The sequence below is a fragment of the Platichthys flesus genome, chromosome 12 (genome assembly GCF_949316205.1).
Source record: "Platichthys flesus chromosome 12, fPlaFle2.1, whole genome shotgun sequence".
In the NCBI taxonomy this organism is placed as follows: domain Eukaryota; kingdom Metazoa; phylum Chordata; class Actinopteri; order Pleuronectiformes; family Pleuronectidae; genus Platichthys; species Platichthys flesus.
Window position 1 is genome coordinate 1,531,311 of NC_084956.1, and position 21,285 is coordinate 1,552,595.

Here is a 21,285-nt window from a genome sequence, read left to right on the forward strand (position 1 = left end):
ATAAATTGATTTCCTTTTATTCAACTAAAGGATTAAAACTGAAGTAACTATGTAATGACAGAGAAGAATTAAAGAAAATTCTGAACGGGGTTTGGAAACTTTCTAAAGCAAAAGTGCGTCGGTGTATAAACACTGAAGAAAATCCCTTTTTCATATTTGCATGGTTTGAAGTGGCTGTTTGGTCTGATGTGTCTTTTTGTGTGTTAGCCTCACTGAGTCGGCCAATGAGCAGCAGCCAGGTCGGCTCTTTGTTTCATGATGTGACAAAGCACGGCTTACTCTCCTCTCTTAAACTTTCCGTCCTCAATGCCGGTTACGTCCGTGTTCCTTCCATGAGCTCAGATTGCATCATGCAGAGCTGCAGATTACACATATTTTACACCATCAAAGTACAGCAGCCTCCTCTGGCTGCCGGCTGGGCCAAACTGTGCATATGCTCCACGATTAAGCATCCTTAAGTGATTTTTCATAGCCGGTTTCATTTACCCATGTTTAAATGTGCTTTAGTTAAGCCCATTGGCCTCTTATGTCAACATGCTGCTGAGGAGATGGCATTAAATGGATTTAGGCGACTATCTTTGTGTGTGTGTGTGTGTAAGACAGAGCGTGCGTGTGTGTGTATGTGAGGTCAGACTGTGTGTTTGCTTTGATTTGTGGTTGCTTGTTTTATGCATGTGGTTGCAAATTTGCAAGTTGAAATGTTGTGTGGCACTGCATGTGTAAAGCATGGTTCGAGGCTTGCATGTATATATGTATATGTAGCTATCTGTGCATGAAAGTGCCGGTGTGTGTGTGTGTGTGTGTGTGTGTGTGTGTGTGTGTGTGTGTTCTCGGGGGTGTACCACAGTGGGTCATGAAGGTCTGGCCCTTAATGCCAAATCAGCCACCTGGTCCCAGATTGGGTCACAGCCTGATTTCATATCCTTCATTTGGGAATGAATGGGATTAATCTTAATCCCGTAGACACCCATAGAGATCAATACTAAACTGCATTTAACTTGATTTGTCTGTAATCTATTACAAAGACGCTTACTGTTGCATTAAGCGTTGTTTTCGCAGAAGCCGCTGCAACATTAATGGCTGTATTTTGGAGTGGTTTAAGCCTTGGACCAGTTTTCATTACAAATGCTTCATAATCCGGCCTCAGCACAGGGACAGAGACTCCACTGACCTGATTTAAGATGCTAGTTTCTCTGTGTTTTCCTGCACTTCCCTCCTGAATATTTGCATATTAATTTGAAATTTCCACACACCAGGATGATTTGAAGTGTAATCATACCAATACCCACACATTTATAAATACACACATGCCGTGGTTAATTGCCGGTTAGATTTCTAAATCTCGGGGTGCAGCCTTACTCGTTCAACTCAAAGCAGGATATCTGAGAGACATGTGTAACAGCCCCCCCTTCCTTTCCATTTAATTGGTTTCATAAACAGATTAATTTGAAGGAGAGGGGGGCTTAATTGCTAATCAGCGTTTCCACGCAGCTCCTGAAGAGTTGAACAGGATCAAGTTTCCACCACAAAAAGGTCTCAGAGCCTTCAGTGCTGCGACAGGAGGGAGGAGAGAGAGAGAGAGAGAAAGAACAGGGGAGGAAGGAGGAACAGAGAGTAGGGGGGGGGGGGCGAAGGGAAGAGACTGAGAAACTAACTGGAAAGAAAAGTGAAGAGAGGGAAAGAAGACACGAGGAAGAAAGTGAGACTGAACTACTTCACTCTATGACACAGATATTGACAAATCGTTCTGTGGTTTAATGAAGTGTTGACAATGATCAGTGGAAAAGCAACATGTAGATTCACACAGACACAGAAGAGGATTCACAAGCAGCCGGAGGATCAGTTCACATCAAATGTCACATAAATTCATCTAAAGTGAGTGAATTTAAAACTGCTGATGTAAACCAACCACATAGATTTGATGGAACAGCTGTAACAATCCTCTAATGCAAAAAATCCGAGAAGGTAAATCCAGAAAGTCTCTAGAAATTGGTTTATTTCACTTTTAAGTATTTTAATTCCAGACACTCTTTGTATTTTAAAGTTCAATTATAAACTGTGTTTTATTTAAATCCTGACACTAAGTGATGTACACGTGATGATGTCATTCCCAGCGGTGCTCTGTGATAGGCTGATCCTGCTGTCCTTCCTGGATCACAACCAAGTGGCTGCAGTTTACCTCAACAAGAAGAACCAGGACGCCCCAGACAGCGGCAGGAGGACAGACAAACTGTCCCCCTCTGAAATCAAGGTACAGCAGAAGGCCCTGATGGAGGAGTCCACTGAAAGCACCAGTAATGTGTGTGTGTGCTTCAGTGTGTACGTGTTCGCACTGTTGTGTTTGTGAAAGAGAAAAGTAGAAAGTCAAAGGAAGGACGAGACCAAGAGAAAGATGAGATGTGTCGTCTCACATCCATGTCCGCCTCCCCCCTCCTCCAAAATCCTGTTCTCATATAGAATTTCTTTCTTCATATCTATAAAATCGAAGTGTGAATACTGAATATATATTATACATACAGTAAATATAACTTTACTGGTCTCTGAACACATTAAATACACACCTCAATATCTACCTTTTGGTCACAACTTTACCATTTTCTTATTGCTGCGTCAGTTCGATACCCACGTATCCTTTACATATGGTCATATAGAACATCTCCAAGCAGTGAGTGTTGGTCCAATGTGTGTTTGTATCTCTGTGCACAACAGGTAGGTTCACTGTGAGCACCGTGGGATCAGGGCTCTTACTGTGGGATCAGTGTGTCCAGGTCTAATTCTCTTTCCTGTTCCTGTCTTTGAATCGCTCATGAAGTCGTGCATTGAGAGGCAGTGTGGTTTGTGTTCTAGACACAGGTCTGATGATGTGTTGTCCTGTCCTGCCTCCACCAAAACAAAACCCTGCTGTGTCCTCCCTCACTCGCCGGCTAACCGCTCACCCTGGCATTATCACATTACTGCCAGACCCCTTTGTCAAAGTGTGTGTGGGTGCGTGCGCATGTTGGTGTGTATAGAGGCAATCGTTCCTGCCGTGCGTCTGTCTCCAGAAGCAGAGTCCTGATAAGACACCCCCCCCCCCACCACGGCCACTACCCCCTAACACATACACATCCATTCAACCACCACCCCCCCCCACACCCCTGTCAATACATGTGCATGGAACCTGCAGCATACACATGTGTGCACACGCACGCTCAGCGACCCATCCCCCCACAACAAACACACACACACACCTACACACAAACATACACATTGCCCTGGTCCAGTGGGCTAAGCTGGAGAAGGGAGAGTGGGGGGGGGGGGGGGGGGGGGGCATTGAGGGGGGGGGCGCTAAACTAATCCAGCCCACAGAAAGTGGTTTTTGATTATTGCTGACCAGCAAACGCCAGCAGGAAAAGACCTGGAAGAGGGGGGACGTGGGCAGGGCCGGGGTGAGGGAGAGGGTGTGCGGGGGGAGAGATAGAGTGTGTTATTAACCCGCTGATTTTCAGATCTATTTCTTCTTCTTTTTCCATTTCTAATCTGTTAGTGATCTCCCGTTCAGCTATTTGGGGCAAGTCTTTGTTCCCGTTATCATCAGATGTTCTTCCATCATTTCCATTCGTCTCTGTATTTTGTGTCCAAAGCAAATTCCCTCCCCAGGGGGCGAGACGGGCAGACATGGACCACTGAACCCGAAATCTCTACTCATACAGTACAGCTTGTCAATACACTAATTTCTGCATGTTCCCTGCCTTTTGTTTGTACTGAGGAGTTTGTGTTTCTTACTTATTTAATTTCTCTAGACATTCCCACATTTGACAACCCCCTGTTCCATCCAGTGGGATTTAGATGTTACATCTGACTGCTTCTTCCCGGTTTCAAACATTTATTTTGACCCAAACCTCCCATTTATCTACGAAAGAAAATCCAATTATTTTACTTTTTCCTCCACTTATGTATGCCTTTTGTTTTGTCCTTCTTTCCTCCCTCCATTTCCATTTCCCTAAAGCTGAGGTGCACAAAGCTGGTCATCACCCCTCTTCCCTTGTTCTGTCCAAATCCAAACAATCTGATATTTTTGTCATTACCACCTTTTATTCCTCTCTCTCTTCCCTCCTTCACCTCTGCCTTCCCTCTATCTGTCACATCCTAACCACTCATCTGCACCGTGACAAAGGTCATGGAGGTGTGTGTGTGTGTGTGTGTGTGTCTGTGTGTGTATGTGTGTGTGTGTTCGCCCAAGGTATGTTAGCCACCGACTCTGGTAACTGGTTCATTGTGTTTGTAAGTGTGTCTGGAGATTAACACTGTATGAAAGGCCTGTGAATTATATTGGGGTGTGTCTGTGTGTGTGTGTGTGTATGTGTGTGTGTGTGTGTGTGAATGTGGGTCTTTGTGTGCGAGTGAACTCTCTGACCATATATGCCATTTTTACGTATGTACATGTGTGTTTGTGTGCATACATGCATGCATTCATGTACGCATCTCTGTGTGTTTGATTGTGTGTTTGTGTGTGTGTGTTTCTGTGTGTGTGTGTGTGTATTTCTGTGTGTGTTTCTGTGTGTGTGTGTATTTCTGTGTGTATTTCTGTGTGTGTTTCTGTGTGTGTTTCTGTGTGTGTGTGTGTGCCCCGAGCGCCACGAGAGCTCATTACCGTGCGTCTCTTTGTTGTGGCCTGTAGAGCGTAGCAGACCTTCCCAAAAATATGCACATCACTAAAACAACAAGCCCGACAGAACCAAACACACACAGACATTAATATTGGAAGATGAAAAAACAACCTGAGACATCAACACAAACACAATCAAGGAAAGACGAGAGGAATATCTGAGGCTCCAGAAGTTTTAGAGCCCTGAGGTGATGGAACAGGCCGGAGACGAGAATCAAAATGGATGAATCACCTCATGATGTTCTCCTAACTTCCCCTTCTTCATGAAATACACTCTAACTGTGTGCGTGTGTCTGCTGGTGTTGATGTGGAGTGTGTTGTCCGTCTTGTCGTCCGTGTCCAGGTGGTGTCTGTGGACGTGGGCTCACGCGGCTGTAGGCTTCACAGACGCGTGGCTCTCAACCGTCTCCAGGATGTGGCGCTGTGCTGGTGGAACTCAGACGAGGCCGGTGAGGAGCTGTGGCCCTGGAGTCCCACAGACACACACAGGAACAACCTGGTGCTCCTCAGCTGCTCCCCCACTGAAGGTCTCAAGGTAAATTACATCAAGTCCAGAGGAAAGTTTTCAGTCTCTGTCTGAGCTTTCATGTGAGTTTATTCAAACCCACATAGAACAAACAACCTTTTATCACATTGTGCCGATGGTTTAGGGGTCAGAAGTTTTTGGAGAAATGCTCAGAAGGTGAAAAGCTCATCATATTTCATATTGTAGAATCCTCTGCAGTCAATTACTGGCTGAAGTTCTCGACTCACAGAAACACTCTGAACCTTCACTGCAGCCTCCTCTTGCTCTCGCTTGTCTTCTTTCTGACTTCCACTTGTCTTCATCAAGCAGCTCGATCAGACTGAGATCGACAGTCTCTCTCTGCCAGTCGAGGTTATTCCACCTCCTGGAAAATCCTTGATGCCCGGATTGGATCGTGGAAACACCCTTTACCTGTGTAAGCATATGGAAGAGGTCAGAGGAGTTTGTCCATTCAGCTTCTGTGTTTTGACTTTGAGAAAGTGTATGACCTTGTCCTGTTGGAGACTCTCACGGGGTTACCGCAGGAATATCAAGTGGTACAACAGCCGGTGGCGTTCTTGTATAAATGGAGCAAAAGCTGTGTCCGTATTTTGGCAATAATTCAAGTATGCTCTTGTTGAATGTTGGCTTGCCACTGATTCTCTGTGTGATTCAGAGCCACAGACTAGGAGTGCAGAGTGTCCTCTTCTGCGACCTCGGTATCCTGCCAGCAATCCATCAATGTATGGAAAATGGAGGATTGCTCCCCTTCTTTCCCCCGGGATGAAGTTGCCATCCCGAGTGAAGGAATTTAAGTCTCCCCTTCACGAGTGATTGTTAGATGGAGCGCGGGGTCGACAGGTGGATCTGTGCAGAGCTGGCACGGACAGCGGTATTGTGTGAAGACGGCTACAGCTAAAGGAAAAGCTGTTTCAACCCTCGTCTGTGAAATGAGCTCTGAGCGGCGGCTGAAAGAGGACGAAGCAGTCAGCGTCTAACTTCTTCTTCCTGAAGGGATCTGACTCAAACTGTGGTGTCTTCAAAGTCATCTGATCGGGAGGCCTCGTGGAAACCTCCTCTGGAGTTCTTCTGCCTCAGGGAAAACACTCGCCTGCTTGTTGCACTTTCTGACTCCTTGAAATGTAAAATGTAGACTCACACACATACAAACACACACTTTCTAATACACTTTTTAATACAGCACTTTCTCTATCGTACTCTGACACAGTCATCGGGGGACACGTGGGGTTCAGTGTCTTGGAGTTGCTGGGATTGAATCCCCGACCCTCCTGTTACTGGATGACCGGAGCTGCTTCCTGAGCCAGAACCGGCTCCTCAGTGTTTGATAATGTGAAAGCACTGATGGATATTGTTTGTCGTGGTTCATTGATGGACAGAGTTACTTCTTGGAGATGATGAAGAGGCTTCTTCTCGGTGTGGAAGGTTGAATTCAGACACGAGAGACGATGATGGACATGGACATAAAGTTTTTATATTCTACATTCTGCATCCTGTCCTGTGGCATCATCTTATATGAGACATGTGAAGCCACAAATCACAACTCAAGCTGGTTGTCGTGCACACACACACACACACACACACACAGTGAGGACACAGTGAAGAAGCTGCAGTAGAGGCCTGTGTTGCATGGATGGGATTGGGGACGGTGTGTTAGTCACCTCGAGGGTGGCACCTCTGTGTTGCACCTCCATGTTTCACCGTATGAAATAAGCAGGAGAGCTAAGCTGCGGTGCCGCGTGGAAGCAAACGCCCACACACTCTCTCACACGCACACAAAAAACACAAACCCTGCCCGTGACCCTGTTCTGTGTCAACCTGGCCTCGTGCCCGCAGCAGATGAAAGATCCCAAATTACCGAACCGAGCTTAACTCTCTTCTCCTCGTACCGTGAACCTCGGTAAACATATGCAAAATATTCACCGCTCCAGAGAGAGAGAGAGGGGAGTCTGGGCGAGGGAGAGGAGATGAGCATTACCAATCGCATGTGAGGAAAACACATTCACGCAGGAGAGAATGAAGGAGGGATGGGAGGAGGTGGTGGTTGGGGGGGGGGACACATGAATATTGAAATAATCAAAGCAGATGCTGTTCGCTGCTTTTTCAGCTTCTTGTTTTTGGAACGCTCTCCACATTTATCACACTCCTTCACCTAGTTTATTCTCTCTGTCTCCTTCACCCCCCCTCCCCCTCCTTCCTTTCCTCCACGCTTCAAGAACATTAAAGTGTCTTCGTGGGGCTGCAGCATCGCGCCTCTAATGAAAGCGTTTGTTGTCATTTTTCAGATGCGCGGTGTGAAATTAAGCGAGCAGTTTATATAAGAGCCGTGGCAGGAATCAAACGCCGGGCACACATCGGGAGACGCCAGCTACTTCAATCACTTCAAGCTCATATATATGTTCCTTTTGTTCAGTTCGCTATCTGCCGCACTAAGCCAATTTTCTAGCCAGTCTCTCGGCATTTAAAAAAGTCTGATTTCTTTCCCTATGTGGTCTTAATTCATATGCCCCCCCCCACACCTTCCTCTCCACATGCTGATAAGTGGAGCCAAGGCACACAGGGGGGGTGGAGGTGGGAAGTAGAGGAAAACACATACACATAGTTTGTTTTTATACGATCAGTTAACGTTTTTTTAATGATCCCTTCATGTTTCCTTCTTTTTAACACCCCCCCCCCCCCCCTCCCACCCCACACCCCAACAAACACACACTCAAACACAAACAAACCATTTCCTGGAATTTAATAATCTTAATGAAAAGAAAGAAGCAGAATTATTTATTATTTTAAGTCAGGTTTTTTGTGGTTGTTTGTGAACACGTCCGTTATCTGTCACCCAGCAGTTTCTCTGCGTCCGTGTGATTTCTGCTGTCTTTTTAATTATTATTGACTCCAGCACTTTGCTGCGTCTCCTGCAAAACAACAAGAACCTGAACAAAACCAATGCATTAACAACAACCTTGAATTAACCCATTTGCATTGAGAGAAGGTGTAACTGCACAAAATTAGATATATTCCACAACCTGCACTTCATTCCCTCCTCAGCTGGGAGAACACTGTGTTTAAGTAAGAGTGTTAAGAGGCTAAATCACATGTAAAATGGGTGAATTTGCCTCTAGAACATCAAACATAGAGAATTAAAGGTGCAGTAAAGCATGTGCAGTAGGAAGCACATCTCCAGCCGTGCACTGGAGTCATCATTCGGACCATGAAAGGGTCGAGTGTGGAATCCAAAGAGCAGAATTACCCCCAAGCTCCACTGCCTTGTGAAAACTCTCACAGGAAACACTTCTGCTGCAGTTTTCAGGGGCCGAGTGAAAAATATTCCCTCTGCACTCTAATTATGTTCAGTGGCACCAATTATGACAGTGGAGGTGTGAGGGAAATTTTCAGTTTGGTAATTCCGCCGTGCCTGTGTATTTTCTCACATCAGTACCTCAACTCTTAACCCTAATTCACATACCTAAACCCCCCCCCCCCCCCCACCACCACCACCTCCCCACCACCACCCCCTCATCCCTTCATCCCTCGTCTCTCCTCAGAGTCCCTCGGCCGGTCTCTCTCCGCCCGTCTCTCCCTGTCTTTCTCTGCTCCGTGAGCTGGAAAATTGGCTTCAAAAGGCCACTGCTGTGAACAAGGGCCAGCCACACAGTCGGGCCCGTCCGCTTTATCTTCCACGCCACGGAGGGGAAAAGAAGGCAAGAGAGAGAGAGAGAGACAGAGAGAGAGAGAGAGAGAGAGAGAGAGGGGAGAAGAATGGAGAAGAATAGTTTTGACCAGTCACTGAAACCAATAACCAGGAGAAAGCTACTTACTCAAGGACTCTCTCTCTCTCTCTCCCTCTCTCTCTCTCTCTCTCTCTCTCTCTCTCTCTCTCTCTCTCTCTCTCTTGCTCTCTCTCTCTCTATCTCTTTCTCTCTCTCTCTTTGCATTTCTTCCTCCGTCCCTGTCTGTCTCCACCCTCTTCCTCACTCACTTCACTTTTCCCTCTTCATCTTTTGTGATTCTTTTGTGGTCCGTCTGTCTCCCTCTCTTTCTGTCTCTCTTTCCCTCTTTCCCTCTTTAGACCTTATTCATCATTTTTTCTAAATGTTTGCTGTCATGCAAACACAAGGAATATGTTGCATTCACTTGAGTTCACAGGAAAACAATGCTTTTGTTTATGAATACATTAAAATAACACATGTCTGCTGTATGTCAGAAGCTACAGGTTTTGTTTTAACTCCCAAATTAAAACATTAATCAGACTTTATTCTTGTAGCAGTTGTGTAGATAGATAGAATCAATGCAGACAAAACTCACCTCTGAATATCCCACAGTTTAATGCATACAGTGCGATTTAAAGTGCAGCCATCATAGCACGCAGCTTTAAAACTAGTCCGTCAGCTGCAGCTATCTCATCATTTCCCTGATGTTAGTGTTTCATCACTTTACAGCAGCATGTAAGTGTTTGCAGTTTACGCCACAACCCCGAGAGTCCCTGAGTGCTGCGCTCTGTAATCTCCCAAATCAGCTGCGTTGCCTTCAGGTGCATTTCGCTTGCCTCCGCTCGGTCCACATGAAATGGAAAACGCGGCGCAGCATGGCCTCGGAGATGACCCAGAGCTGAGATGCAGCTGTGCTGGCTATGATAGGTGTTGTGACTGTGAATGTGTGACAGAGTGCAGTTGGTGCTTTGCGTCGAGGCTGCAGTCTGATAAATATTTTTGCTTTTGGAGACACTCATGGAATTTTTAACCAGTCATGGTCCAGGGCACAAATCATGGTGGGTCAAGTTTAGTTGCTAAATATTGTGCAGTAAATATTTAATTATCTTAAATATATTTAAGATAATCTTTCACTGGATGCTCAGGTGTAATGAGGCTGCTGCTCAGACACGTCTTTATAAATATAAGGATGATGTGAATAAGGAGTTTTTTGAATGAATCCTTTATTTTATCTTCAAACTTCACAGTGAATATAGGACATTCCACATCCATTGGTGTTTGAGGCTCATTACATTATAGATAAATACCTTTAATTGGTTGTAGTGGTTGAATAAATACATAATTGTGGTCAAGAACATGATTTCATAATGAAACAGAATACACTGCGGTTGTGGACATAGTAATTGAAGACGGTTGTTTAAATAAGATTAATGATGAAATAGAAACAGAGGTGCTTAAAGCTCTGTCATTGCTACAACTGCAGTTTCACTGTCATGGTCCGTCCATTGCTTTATGTTGGGCTCTATGGTCTTAACCAGGAGCTTCTAATAATTTGCTTTGCTTTAAGATCAGGAAGTAACTCAACCCTCTGTCTATCTGGTCTCCAGGGAAAATAACCAGTTAGTGTTTTAATATATGAGCAGTCGTACCATGGGTTGAATGTTTGTTCAATCTCCCACATCATACTTGTTTTTACTGGGGTAGACAAAATAAACGTAGGACCTAAACACATATTTGTCCAGATCTCAATTAAATGATTGGCAGTTGAACCAGGTCATGCAGTTCTTCCTCTTTGCCTCTGAGCTTTAGCTGACGCTGCCGTCCTTCTCCTTTCCCCTGGGAGACACGGAGCTGAATCAGCTGAATCAGCTGCACCTCATCCCGGATGGTGCCACGGTAGCAGCGGGCAGCGGGCACCAGCCGGCCGGGCACAGGATGAAAAGCAGAGGAGGATCAGATGTGGTTGTTGGGGGAGGGGGGGCAGTGTTTGTGGAACTGAAGTAGGACTTGTGATTCACGTGACAGCGTTTTGTGGACGAACTTGACGGATCCTTGCTTTCTTTCTGTTTGTGTGCAAGTTTATTTAATGGATGTGTCACTTTGTCCCTGCAGAAATGTAGCTATCCAGAGAAGGACACCCTCCCTGGAAGGCTAGCCCACCTCCTACATGAGTTGAGCCCTCTTGCCTGCTGGCTCAAATAAACACACACACAGCACCCACCCCCTGGGGAGCAGCAGGAGCTGTAGCTCGGGGGGATTATGGAGAGGAAAAAGCTTTCAGGAGGACAGTCGTCTGCTTCTCTCCTGCTCCTCCATGGGCAGGCAAAAAAAAAACCTCCCTTCCTCCCTCTAAGTCCCTTTTTTGGCATTGCCTGCCAAAAAAAACTGTGCCGGGCAGCTTTGCAAAAGGAAAGGCAGGCAGGCAGCCTATCCCTCTTTCTGTCTACATGGCGAAAAGAAATGGGCTCATTTAGCCAAAGCTGCCACGGTTAATGCAGAGCTCGGATGGAGGCTTTGGTGAGGTGAAATCCCTCCTACAAAGATCTGTTGGTGACTGTGGAGCTGTTGGGCTGCCGTCTCCTACAAGCCTCTGTCTCCTGTCATCCACCTACAGTGCCTGGTGGCTGGTGGGTGTTTTATCGACAGCACCACCGTGACACGGCCTATCTCCGTCAGTGTCAATGCTTGCTTGCTTAGCAGGACCATTGTGCCCACTCCCACCGACTGGTTCTGCTCCAGGAGCGCATAATCTGAATTCTGCCTTTGACCAATGGTCAGATGATTCCAAGCCTCCTCCCGGTGTCGCCCTCTTTGTGTTGGAAAGCGCTTGTTTCTTGTCATTCGCCGTGTCAAGTGTTTAGCTCTTGGCTCTGCACACAGGTAAACAGACGTTTATCACAAGGTGCCGGGTGCCAAGCCGTGGCATGCTCAGGGAGAATATGTTTGTTGACCTTGAGTTAAAATGGGACGCTTATCATTAGTTGCTTTGACTGACAGCTGGGCGTCGATGAGAAAAGTGTACGGCTGCATTTGTTCTATCTCCGGGGGGTGCGGGGCTCGGTATGACTCAGTCCTTCTCTCACTTGTTCTCTCTCTGTGCTTTTTTAGGGCGTCTTCCAATTCCTACAAAGAAGAACAAGTTTAAACACAATTATGATATTAAGTTCCAGTCTTGCTGCTCATACAACTTTTAGTCACTTAACAACCGAACAGAGGAATCCTCCATCCAACCACCACAGTGTTTATATAGACATTTCATTTAACTTCACAGTCAAAGACATGGAAAGAAATAAAAGAAAGCATATAGACATAAACCTGGTAGATTTGTAGTGATGTGGACAGAATTACATGAATTACAAATTGATTTCCCACCATGAATTTACATATGAAGTTTACAAGAACTCTGATGTTCATGCAACTGTCTCCCACGATCACATCCTCCAAGGAGATTGTGTTTTTACCCCTGTCCGATTGTTTGGATGGTTGTTGGTTCGTCAGCAGGATTACGCAAGAACTACTGAGCGGATTTCCAAGAAACTTGATGACGAAAGGGACATGAGCCAAGAAATAACCAAGTTAAATTTTGGGGAGGATCCAGGATTATTTCCCCCGCCTTCTGTAACACTGGATTTTTTGACAATTTAAGTAATAATTAATGGATCTTAAAGAAAGAAATCTGATTTATTTATTCATGATATAAGTGATTGAGAGCAGTTTGGTACAGCTACGTATCCCATTGCACATATTGAACAGTCAAAACACTGAGAGGAGCGAGACAAAGAAGAGAAAGAGTCAGCGCCTGCCGTCAGTGCACATTCTGAATCCTTTGACCTCAGGTTCCTGGAGGAAGTCAATTGTGATGTTTCTCTTTGTGTCTTTCAGGTCCTCAGCTCCGTGCGGACTGAGGGAAACCCCCTGGACTGTGGCTTCAGTCTGCTCCAGCCCTACAAGCTGCTAACGGTAGAGCTCCCCTCGAGACCCCAGGGGACAGAAGAGGGGTCCTGGGCCGACACCTGTGTGTACGAGTGTGCACGAGGCCGCCTGCACCGCCTGTCCGTCACCCGCATCCCGCTGCCGTCCCAGCCCATCACCTGTTCACGGCACCCCTGGGAAACCACGCTCCTCCTGGGCCTGAGTGACTCCTCCCTGGTCCTGTACGACCAGCGCCGGGGGGTCTCTCTCCTGGCCTCCTGCCCTGTGCCACCTAACCTCCTGGCCTGGCACCCTGCTGGAGCTGTGGTCATGGTGGGGGGAGGCCAGGGAGAGCTGGTGTGCTTTGATGCCGGCTTGGCCCCTGTGAACATGGCACTGGTGGCGGAGGAGGTGGCTGCAGCCGCTACGCTCAGACTTCCTCAGCACCTGCGCTGCTCCGGAGGCCTGGAGGGGCTGCAGTGGGCCACGGGCCCGGACGGAGGCCCAGAGGGGACAGACACGCTGATGTTGCTCTTTCATGAGGGACCACTGGCAGTTCTGAGATTCAGACTAGGTAGGAAAAAGATTCAAGAATGACACATGACTGAAATTTACTCAAATTTACGAAACTGGGATCAAATGTTGAGCAACTTATATTAATTACTGAAAATGGAATAATGGGATCTTGATTTAGTTTCTGTTCACGTGGTGGTTGAAGTTAAACGTATCTCAATATGTTGAGCAAACTCTTGCATGGTCTCAAACAACAATGAGAAGTATACAAGAGATTAACAAGGACAATGTATATGCATACTTCAAAAGAATCCGTGAAATAACACATACTAAAAATATAGCAGTCTAAGGCTAAATGATACTATTATAAGGATATTATCATCAGGCTCTGATGGTTTCATAGATTGAAACATGTCTCCTTATGCATACTAGAGCACAGCAGTCACTCTATAAAGGTTTATAAAATGAACAGGGGCATCCAGGTCAATACAAGGATTCTGTGTTTGAACAAACCCTCCTCACCATCTTCGTCACCTCGTTCTAATGAAGGAGTCTTCCTCCCTTCGGAGTCTCTCTCTGTCGCTGCACCTGAACCTCGCTGTGTCAGTACGTCCGCTGAGCGGGGCGTCTCTCGCACCTCTCCAACGAGGGGAAGTTAATTTGTTGACGGGCGGCAAGGTTAGTAGGAGCCACGCTCTCAGAGGTCATTCGATAATCGCCCCCGGGGCACGAGCCCTCCAGGTGCATTCTGGGATGCATTTTTCCGATAAATCGTTTAGAGTGGCTGCGCGGTCCCTCGGGGCCCCCAGATAAAGTTTGCCAATCAAAACATTTTCCCAAGCAGCCGCCTCACCCTGTAACACACAAGTACACACACAAACACAAACACACACACAATCATACAGTGTCATACACACTTGCACGTTCAGCGTCTTCGAGTGTGACTTTGGCAAGAAGATGTGACAGTGGCACGCAGGTCTCTGCTGAAGTTTGGAAGCAGGAGTGAGGGGGCGGAGGGAGGAAAGTAGAACACTGTGTGTTTTAAGTTTGTGCGTGTGTGTATTTGACTGTGTTTGACTGTGTGCACAGGGAAAGAGGGGGGGGGGGGGTGTCTTCCAACAATAGCTTCCCCTTCTCTGATCGTCTGCCAAGGTTTTGATGAAGAAAGTCACTGCACGTCTTTTCTCCATGATAATTCTCTCCCCCCCCCTCCCATCACGTGTGTGAGTGTATTCTTCCCTTTCTGTGCTCCAACACACACGCACACACACACAGACACACACACCTCATTTGTTTGTTTGCGCTCCTTCTCTGTATTGACTTGTTTCATAAGGCCCACCACATGACAGAAGGAGTGAGTCAGGAAGCGCAGAGGAAGAAAGACTTGGACAAGATCCAATTTCTCCTTTTTCCACGGGAGGCAGCCCTCACTACCCCTGCCCCCCCGCCTGTACTGGGTTATCTCATCTGGGCACACGTTGGCCGGGGCTGGACCTGCACCGGTACAGGCTGTGGAGGGGCAGACCAGGGAATGTGCTGCACAACGCTGCAGCTTAAAGCCTTTTTGTAGAGGTTGAAATTCAGTAAAACATTATTAATGTTTTTAAACAAGTATCAAATTCAATAATCTGAATTTTAGGCCGTAAAAATATTATGCACTAGGTCTCACATACGTGTCGCTCGGTCTCAATTTAGTTCTTCACTGCTTCCGTCTCACTTATGATGCCATGCATCGTTTGTAATGTCTCTGATACGGATATTAATACGCTGTGATAAAACTGCAGAGTAAAACCACATGGAACTGATTGTCTACAAACACCTCAGTCCAGTAACATGGAGATTCTGTTGTGTTATTCTCTTACTGGCTTCTTCACCTTATCTTCAAATAACAGGAAATAAACATTTTATTTATTAGATTTATTAATTCATTGAGGTCTTAAACGATTAGACTACTTCTGTGGTAATAGAAATCCATAGAGTCCAAGCTGATGTATTTTATTATTTTGGTTTGTAAGAAAGAGCTGATCTATTGATCACTTTATCTGATTGATAGATAGCAATACAAAAGTTTTAATGATTTTAAATTATTTCATATTTCAGAGAACTTCCCCTCATTGGTTTGAATTGATCCCTCTGTGCTCATTCTTCTCATGATCTTCTTCTCGGCCGCCGTGTGTTCGTGCTGCTGTCGACCTCGTCCTGCTCAGTGGTTTGTTTTTGTGTCTGACACAGTGACGCTGAAACGAGCTGGTCAAACAAGTGAGTGTAGACAGGTGTGGCACCGCAATGAGCCATTGTCATTGCCAACCAAGGACACCCCCTCCCCAACACAAACACACACCACAACACAAAAACACACACACACACACATACAAACCGTACCAGCTCAGCTGATGTATTAGCCACATTAGACCACTCTGTAGGGGATTTGGGGGATTGCTAATTGCCAGCTTGTCATTTTAATTGCCAGTACACCCCCCACCCACACACACACACACACACACACACCCACACACACACAGACAGATACACAGACATATGCACTTGTCAATTAATTAGCCAAGAGCCTGCTCATGGGGCTGCAGCCTCAGCAGAGACTCTCTTACACTGTCCAGAACATTGACTGGATTAAAAAGGATGTAAGGAAAGTGAAGCCTGAGCGGAAGTGGCTGAAGCCTGTGTTCTCTCAAATGACCACCAGGGGAGAAAATAAGTCATTTTAGTCTAAAGTCACAGTGGTTTGGCACTTTGTCCAGAACCTGTCGTGTACTGACTACATGAGGGTTTGTGTCAGCAAATGAATTCATGGTGAAGTTAAACTGGACCCAGACCAGTTTCAACTTCTCGACATCTTGTCATTCACAGATGTGTGGTTTGGAATCTGCTCACATGAAGTTCAGTCTTTGCCAAAACAAGCTTGTGATTCATGTTGACTGTTCTGTGCAGCGTCGTGATCGGGTTTCAGTCGACACTAATTACCCCCGGTATTCAACACCTTCACTTCCTGACTGGGTTCTCTATAAAGTCACAAACACGTGTGCAGCTTCGCCCTTTTACACAGAAGAAGACACCGACACGATCGTGAAGGGTTCAGAACCGTGGCCTTCTATTATTCAGCAGTCCTAATCTACAAACACACACACACACACACACACACACACACACACACACACATCCAGACCTAATTGATTGACAGGTCAATGCCAGCCTGACCCATCTAGTGCTCCAGGTTATTCTGCCTGGTCACACACTGAAAGAACCTCAGAGTATTGAAGACACAGAAAAATAGTTTTCTTTAATTTTATAGTAACATTTTGTTTCAGTTTCTACATTTTGACTGATTTAATCGAATGTGATAATATGAATACAATAAAAAGCCATTCCAGAAAATGGGCAGTGGTTCGATGGACAAAGCCTAAAAGATTCTCAAAGTTTTTATCTTAATGTTTGATATAAATGTTGATCCCATAAGATAGAATTGTAGTTTTCACAGACTTACGTTTCGCTGAAGGATCTGAATTGTTATTGGCCGTCGATAAATAGAAAAGTACAAATCAAAGTTCCATTTATTTCAAGTTGGCAATAAAGATTTATTTTTTAACAGACAAATCATCATGTGATGGGACGAGCTGGGAAAAGCTTCATATTTACTGTAAATGTGTAGGAGATGAACAAGATCCTGCTGTTTAATATATTATCATTATTTCATATGATAGTAAACCATGACTCCTTGTGACAGGAGCTCTGACCGGGGGCCAGATGGGACATGGGGAGCTGCTGCAGCAGCGGCTGCTCTGCGGTCAGGTCAGAGAGGCCCTGGGCATCCTTGAGTCCATGGACTGGAGCATCATGGGAGACCAGTGCTACAGAGGCCTGAGCTCAGTCACCAACTACCTGCTGAGGCTGGAGCTCAACGCAGAGAGAGAGGGTGAGTGTGTGTGAGGGAACAGTCAAACACAAAGAACAGGTTTGGGTTTGACTGTTTTAATTCCAGTTAAAACTAGAACGGCACCCAGTCAAGTTCCCTGTAAATCCATCCAGTAGTTTTTGTGTAATCCTGCAGACAAACAAACACACAACACACGGACAGGGTGAAAGCCAACTCCACAGCCAAGGTAAATATTAGAGCAGAGAACGCTCACATCTGAAGCTCATCGCAGAGAAGAATGCAAATAATGTAAACGAAGCAGAATCCGTCCTTCATATATCGTCAAACCTCACCAGCGTCATGGTTGTCTCGGCTGTCGAACTGTTTATGTGACAACTTAATGAAAATATGATATAAAATGCATATGAATATCACTTTATGGTATTGTGTGTGTTTCTGTCCGTAGCTCAACTGGAAGCAGCTCTGGGCGTGTTTTATTCTCCGCCTGCTCCTCTCTCTGATACGCTGATACTGGATTACCGGGAGCCAATCAGCAAGTACGCCCGGCGCTTCTTTCACCACCTCCTCAGGTAACGCCAGCCGCTCCGCAGGGTTCTGATCTGATGCACTGAGGGAGACATTTGTCTTTCATATGTTTTTATGCAGGGGTCATGGGGTCGAGGTCATACACTAGAATTAAACCATCTGAATAACAGAAATAGAAGTTAATGGTGTGTTCATCTGAAACACTACGAACAAGTGATCCATCTTAAAAACGAACAGATGTCTGATCAGGGATAAACGTCTTTTCACCATCTTCCTTCATCTCACGTTGCTATTTTTTACAAATCCAAAGAGGGAAAAATAGCTTTTGAATTAACTCGCAGGCGTTGATGCAGCTTTGAGTCATTCATAACGCAAAGCTCCACACATGCACCTGTTTAGACTGTTGTTTCATTTCCCTTCTGCCATGAGAGCCTTTTGAAACGCCTGTTTGACTGAAATAGACCCTGTTGTTCCTGCACGCCGCCGCTCGCCGCTCTCCATCCGGCAATTACCTCCCGCTCCCTCTCTCTCTCCTCCTCTGAAGCAGAGCTGCAGCGGCGTTTGGCATCCCACCTCCTTCCCTCGCTTATCATCTACCTGCATTCTTTCTCTCGCCATTAACATCAAATGAAAAAAGCCCCCCCTTCACCACACACACACACACATACACACACACAGACACACACACACACACACACACACACACACACACACACACACACACACACACCTCCTCTGTTTGCTTGTGTTTGTTTCATGTTGGCTGCCAACAAGGAAACTTGAGGTGTTTTGTACTGGGAGATACAGCTTTCTCTCTCTCTCTCTCTCTCTCTCTCTCTCTCTCTCTCTCTCATTTTCTCCAAGCTTAAATGCTGTATGATAGGGAGAGAGCTATAATTGGCAGTTTTGTTTGCAGAGGTGTGTTACAGTATGTGTGTGCATGCTTACAGATTGAAGGAAGAGACCGAACCATTGACCTAATATTCATCTTTCATTTGTCATTTTCATGTTCACAGTGTTGTCAGGGTGTTGTTGTGTTTCCTGTGTAACCGTCTCCTCTGTCTCTTCAGACACCAGCGCTTCGAGAAGGCCTTCCTCCTCGCTGTAGACCTGGAAGACAGAGACTTGTTCATGGTGAGTGGAAAAGATAAAAAACAACACAAGATATTGTGTATATATACATTTTAACCTCCAGTTATCACACACCCCGGACTGTGCTTTTTTGTGCAAAATTCCACACTCATGAATAAAATAAAAAATAATAATAATGATCGATCTTGATGGAGCTGTATCTATTTTTTGTTCCTATCTATTAATTAATTTGTCTTTGTTCAGCACCTTTTAAAATATGCTGAACATGTGGCTTATATTATTTAGCATAAATAGAATATAAAGAAAAATATAATGAAGCCACAAATTAAAAAATGACACAGGTTTCTCAGTGCTATTGTTGGACAGATCTCTTATACTCTCTTTTTCTGTTTCCTGTTAAAATATATGTTTAAAGAAGAAAAAAATGACACAGGTGATTTATAAATATTAATAGATATAATATAAATAAACCTTTATTATATAAAATCTCCGTAATACTAAAATTGTTACATGCATAATGTTACGTTACTGTAAATTAAATATTCAGACTGTGTTCATTGATTAATAGACTCCATCGATTACAGGGAGTATTATACTTTTATGAAAGTGTTTAATTTAAGAGTGTGTGTGTGTGTGTGTGTGTGTGTATATGTGTGTGTGTGTGGCAAAGAGCAGGTGTGATCTCAGTCTGGGCCCCAAACTTCCTCCTCGGCCTTTTCCCCTCCTCTCATCTTCCCTCTCTCTTGCTCATTCTTCCTCTCCACTCTGCTCTTCTGTGTGTTTGACCCCCTTTTCCATGGGGCCCCCTTTTGCTCCATGCTTCACCAACACCATAGACATTAATACAGAAACCCCCCTACACACACACACACACACACACACACACACACACTCCTCTTGGTCCTTCAATCACATTGATAGCACTGCTTCCAATTCCCTCCCCACTAAGTAGTGCTGCTGGGAAGCCCAATTGAAAAGGTGGAGTCGAGCCTGTGGACCTTGAAAGAGCGCAAGGGGAAGGTTGGGGGGAGTAGAGGGCTGGAGGGGGGGGGGGGGGTAGTGGTGTAGATGGAAAGCTATATGACAAATGTAAAAAAATAGAGAGAGAGAGAGTAGGGGAAAGAGGAGAAGCGAGGTCTCTGACAATTTATAGGTGTCAAGAGATGAATTAGCACAGAAAGAACTCAAATAATTGTTGATTTTGATCTGACTTCAACTGGTAAAATCAGTGATTTTGGCCTGTTCTTATTGTAAATATATATATAACATAGAAGATAGTAATGACATTTTTTTCATTTAGATGTGAAAACAAACAAACTCAGGACATTTCATTAATTTAAACCTTTTCTTCCTAAATTTTTCAAACTAAAGGAACAAAATGTTTTCATCAGGAATGTCGAAGACAAAAATCCTTTTCATATTTTGTACCAAATGATTACCTCTGGTACGGAGGTTATGTTTTCAGCCCTCTCCATTTCTTTGCTGGTTGGATTCTAGATGTTTTTCAGTTTCCTGTTTGAAATCAAACCACGTGTGCAGTTTTCTTTCCAAACAGTTTTTTAATGTCTTAAACTATTGTTATTATCTTTTTAAAATGCACCTGTGATAAATCAGACCTAGTTTGATGGTCTTCTTTTTCTCTTGCGTGTTTTACTCATCATTAGAAGTCACTCAACTCGACAGATAACTGCAAATACTTATCCTCCCGGATCTGTAACAAAGTTAATGCTCTTTCAAGCACTTTCTTTTTGCCTCAGTGACCAAGAGAGCAACAACTCCTGGTTTGAAAGGACCCAAAGAGAGAAGAGGAAGAAAAGGAGGATGTTGACATTTCACCCCTCGCTCTGTCCCTCGCTCTAATTAGGTTGTGTTGTTGCTTTAACCCGCTGCTCGGCTGATTGAGTCGAGGTGGACGGGGTTAATGAGGGCAACCCCCGCCTTCGCCGAACCGCTCAGAACTTCAGGACCTGCTCACAGAACTCAATAACGCGCCGGCGACTTGGTAAAATGCACACGCACACAGAGATAACACGCACACCCTTACCTCTCCCAGAAACGCCCAGCATGATACACCCCCCCCCCGCATCACCAGGACCCCTACCCCCCTCCGGTGTCATTGTTTCCCAGCTAACAATAGAGGCCCTCCAGCCTTTTCTGTCCCAAAGAAGAAACCTTTTGTTAAAATGAAACACTTCAGTGTCGGGCTAAATTGAGGGGGAGGAGGAGTTGGTGGTAGGGGGTGTTGTGGCGGAGGTGGAGGTTGAGGGGGGTTAATGCAGAGGTGGTGGGGGGTTACTGAGTCGTTTGCATTTTTTTGTCATAATTGACGCTGCTCTGTAGCTCCCTAATTAGCCTTTGATAATGAGTTGATAATGTAACCAATTAGGTCATTCGTCAATCCTGTTGACAAGTTTTTTATTTCTTCACCTCCCTCCCTCCTCTTCTCCTTCCTCTTCTCCCTCCTCTTCTCCCAGGGTCT

The 21,285-nt window shown here is 45.3% G+C and overlaps 1 protein-coding gene across 5 annotated transcripts in view; it reads left to right on the forward strand.

Annotated features, from left to right (window-relative positions):
* The window catches only part of wdpcp (WD repeat containing planar cell polarity effector), a 63,457-nt gene that overhangs the window by 28,324 nt on the left and 13,848 nt on the right, over positions 1 to 21,285 (forward strand). For all 5 annotated transcript variants that reach the window (XM_062400980.1, XM_062400984.1, XM_062400983.1 and 2 more), the window contains 6 exons: positions 2,115 to 2,251; positions 4,992 to 5,183; positions 12,758 to 13,361; positions 17,040 to 17,228; positions 17,635 to 17,758; positions 18,785 to 18,848. In XM_062400980.1, the coding sequence (XP_062256964.1) occupies positions 2,115 to 2,251; positions 4,992 to 5,183; positions 12,758 to 13,361; positions 17,040 to 17,228; positions 17,635 to 17,758; positions 18,785 to 18,848 (1,310 nt within the window). The remainder of the gene's footprint in view (positions 1 to 2,114; positions 2,252 to 4,991; positions 5,184 to 12,757; positions 13,362 to 17,039; positions 17,229 to 17,634; positions 17,759 to 18,784; positions 18,849 to 21,285) is intronic.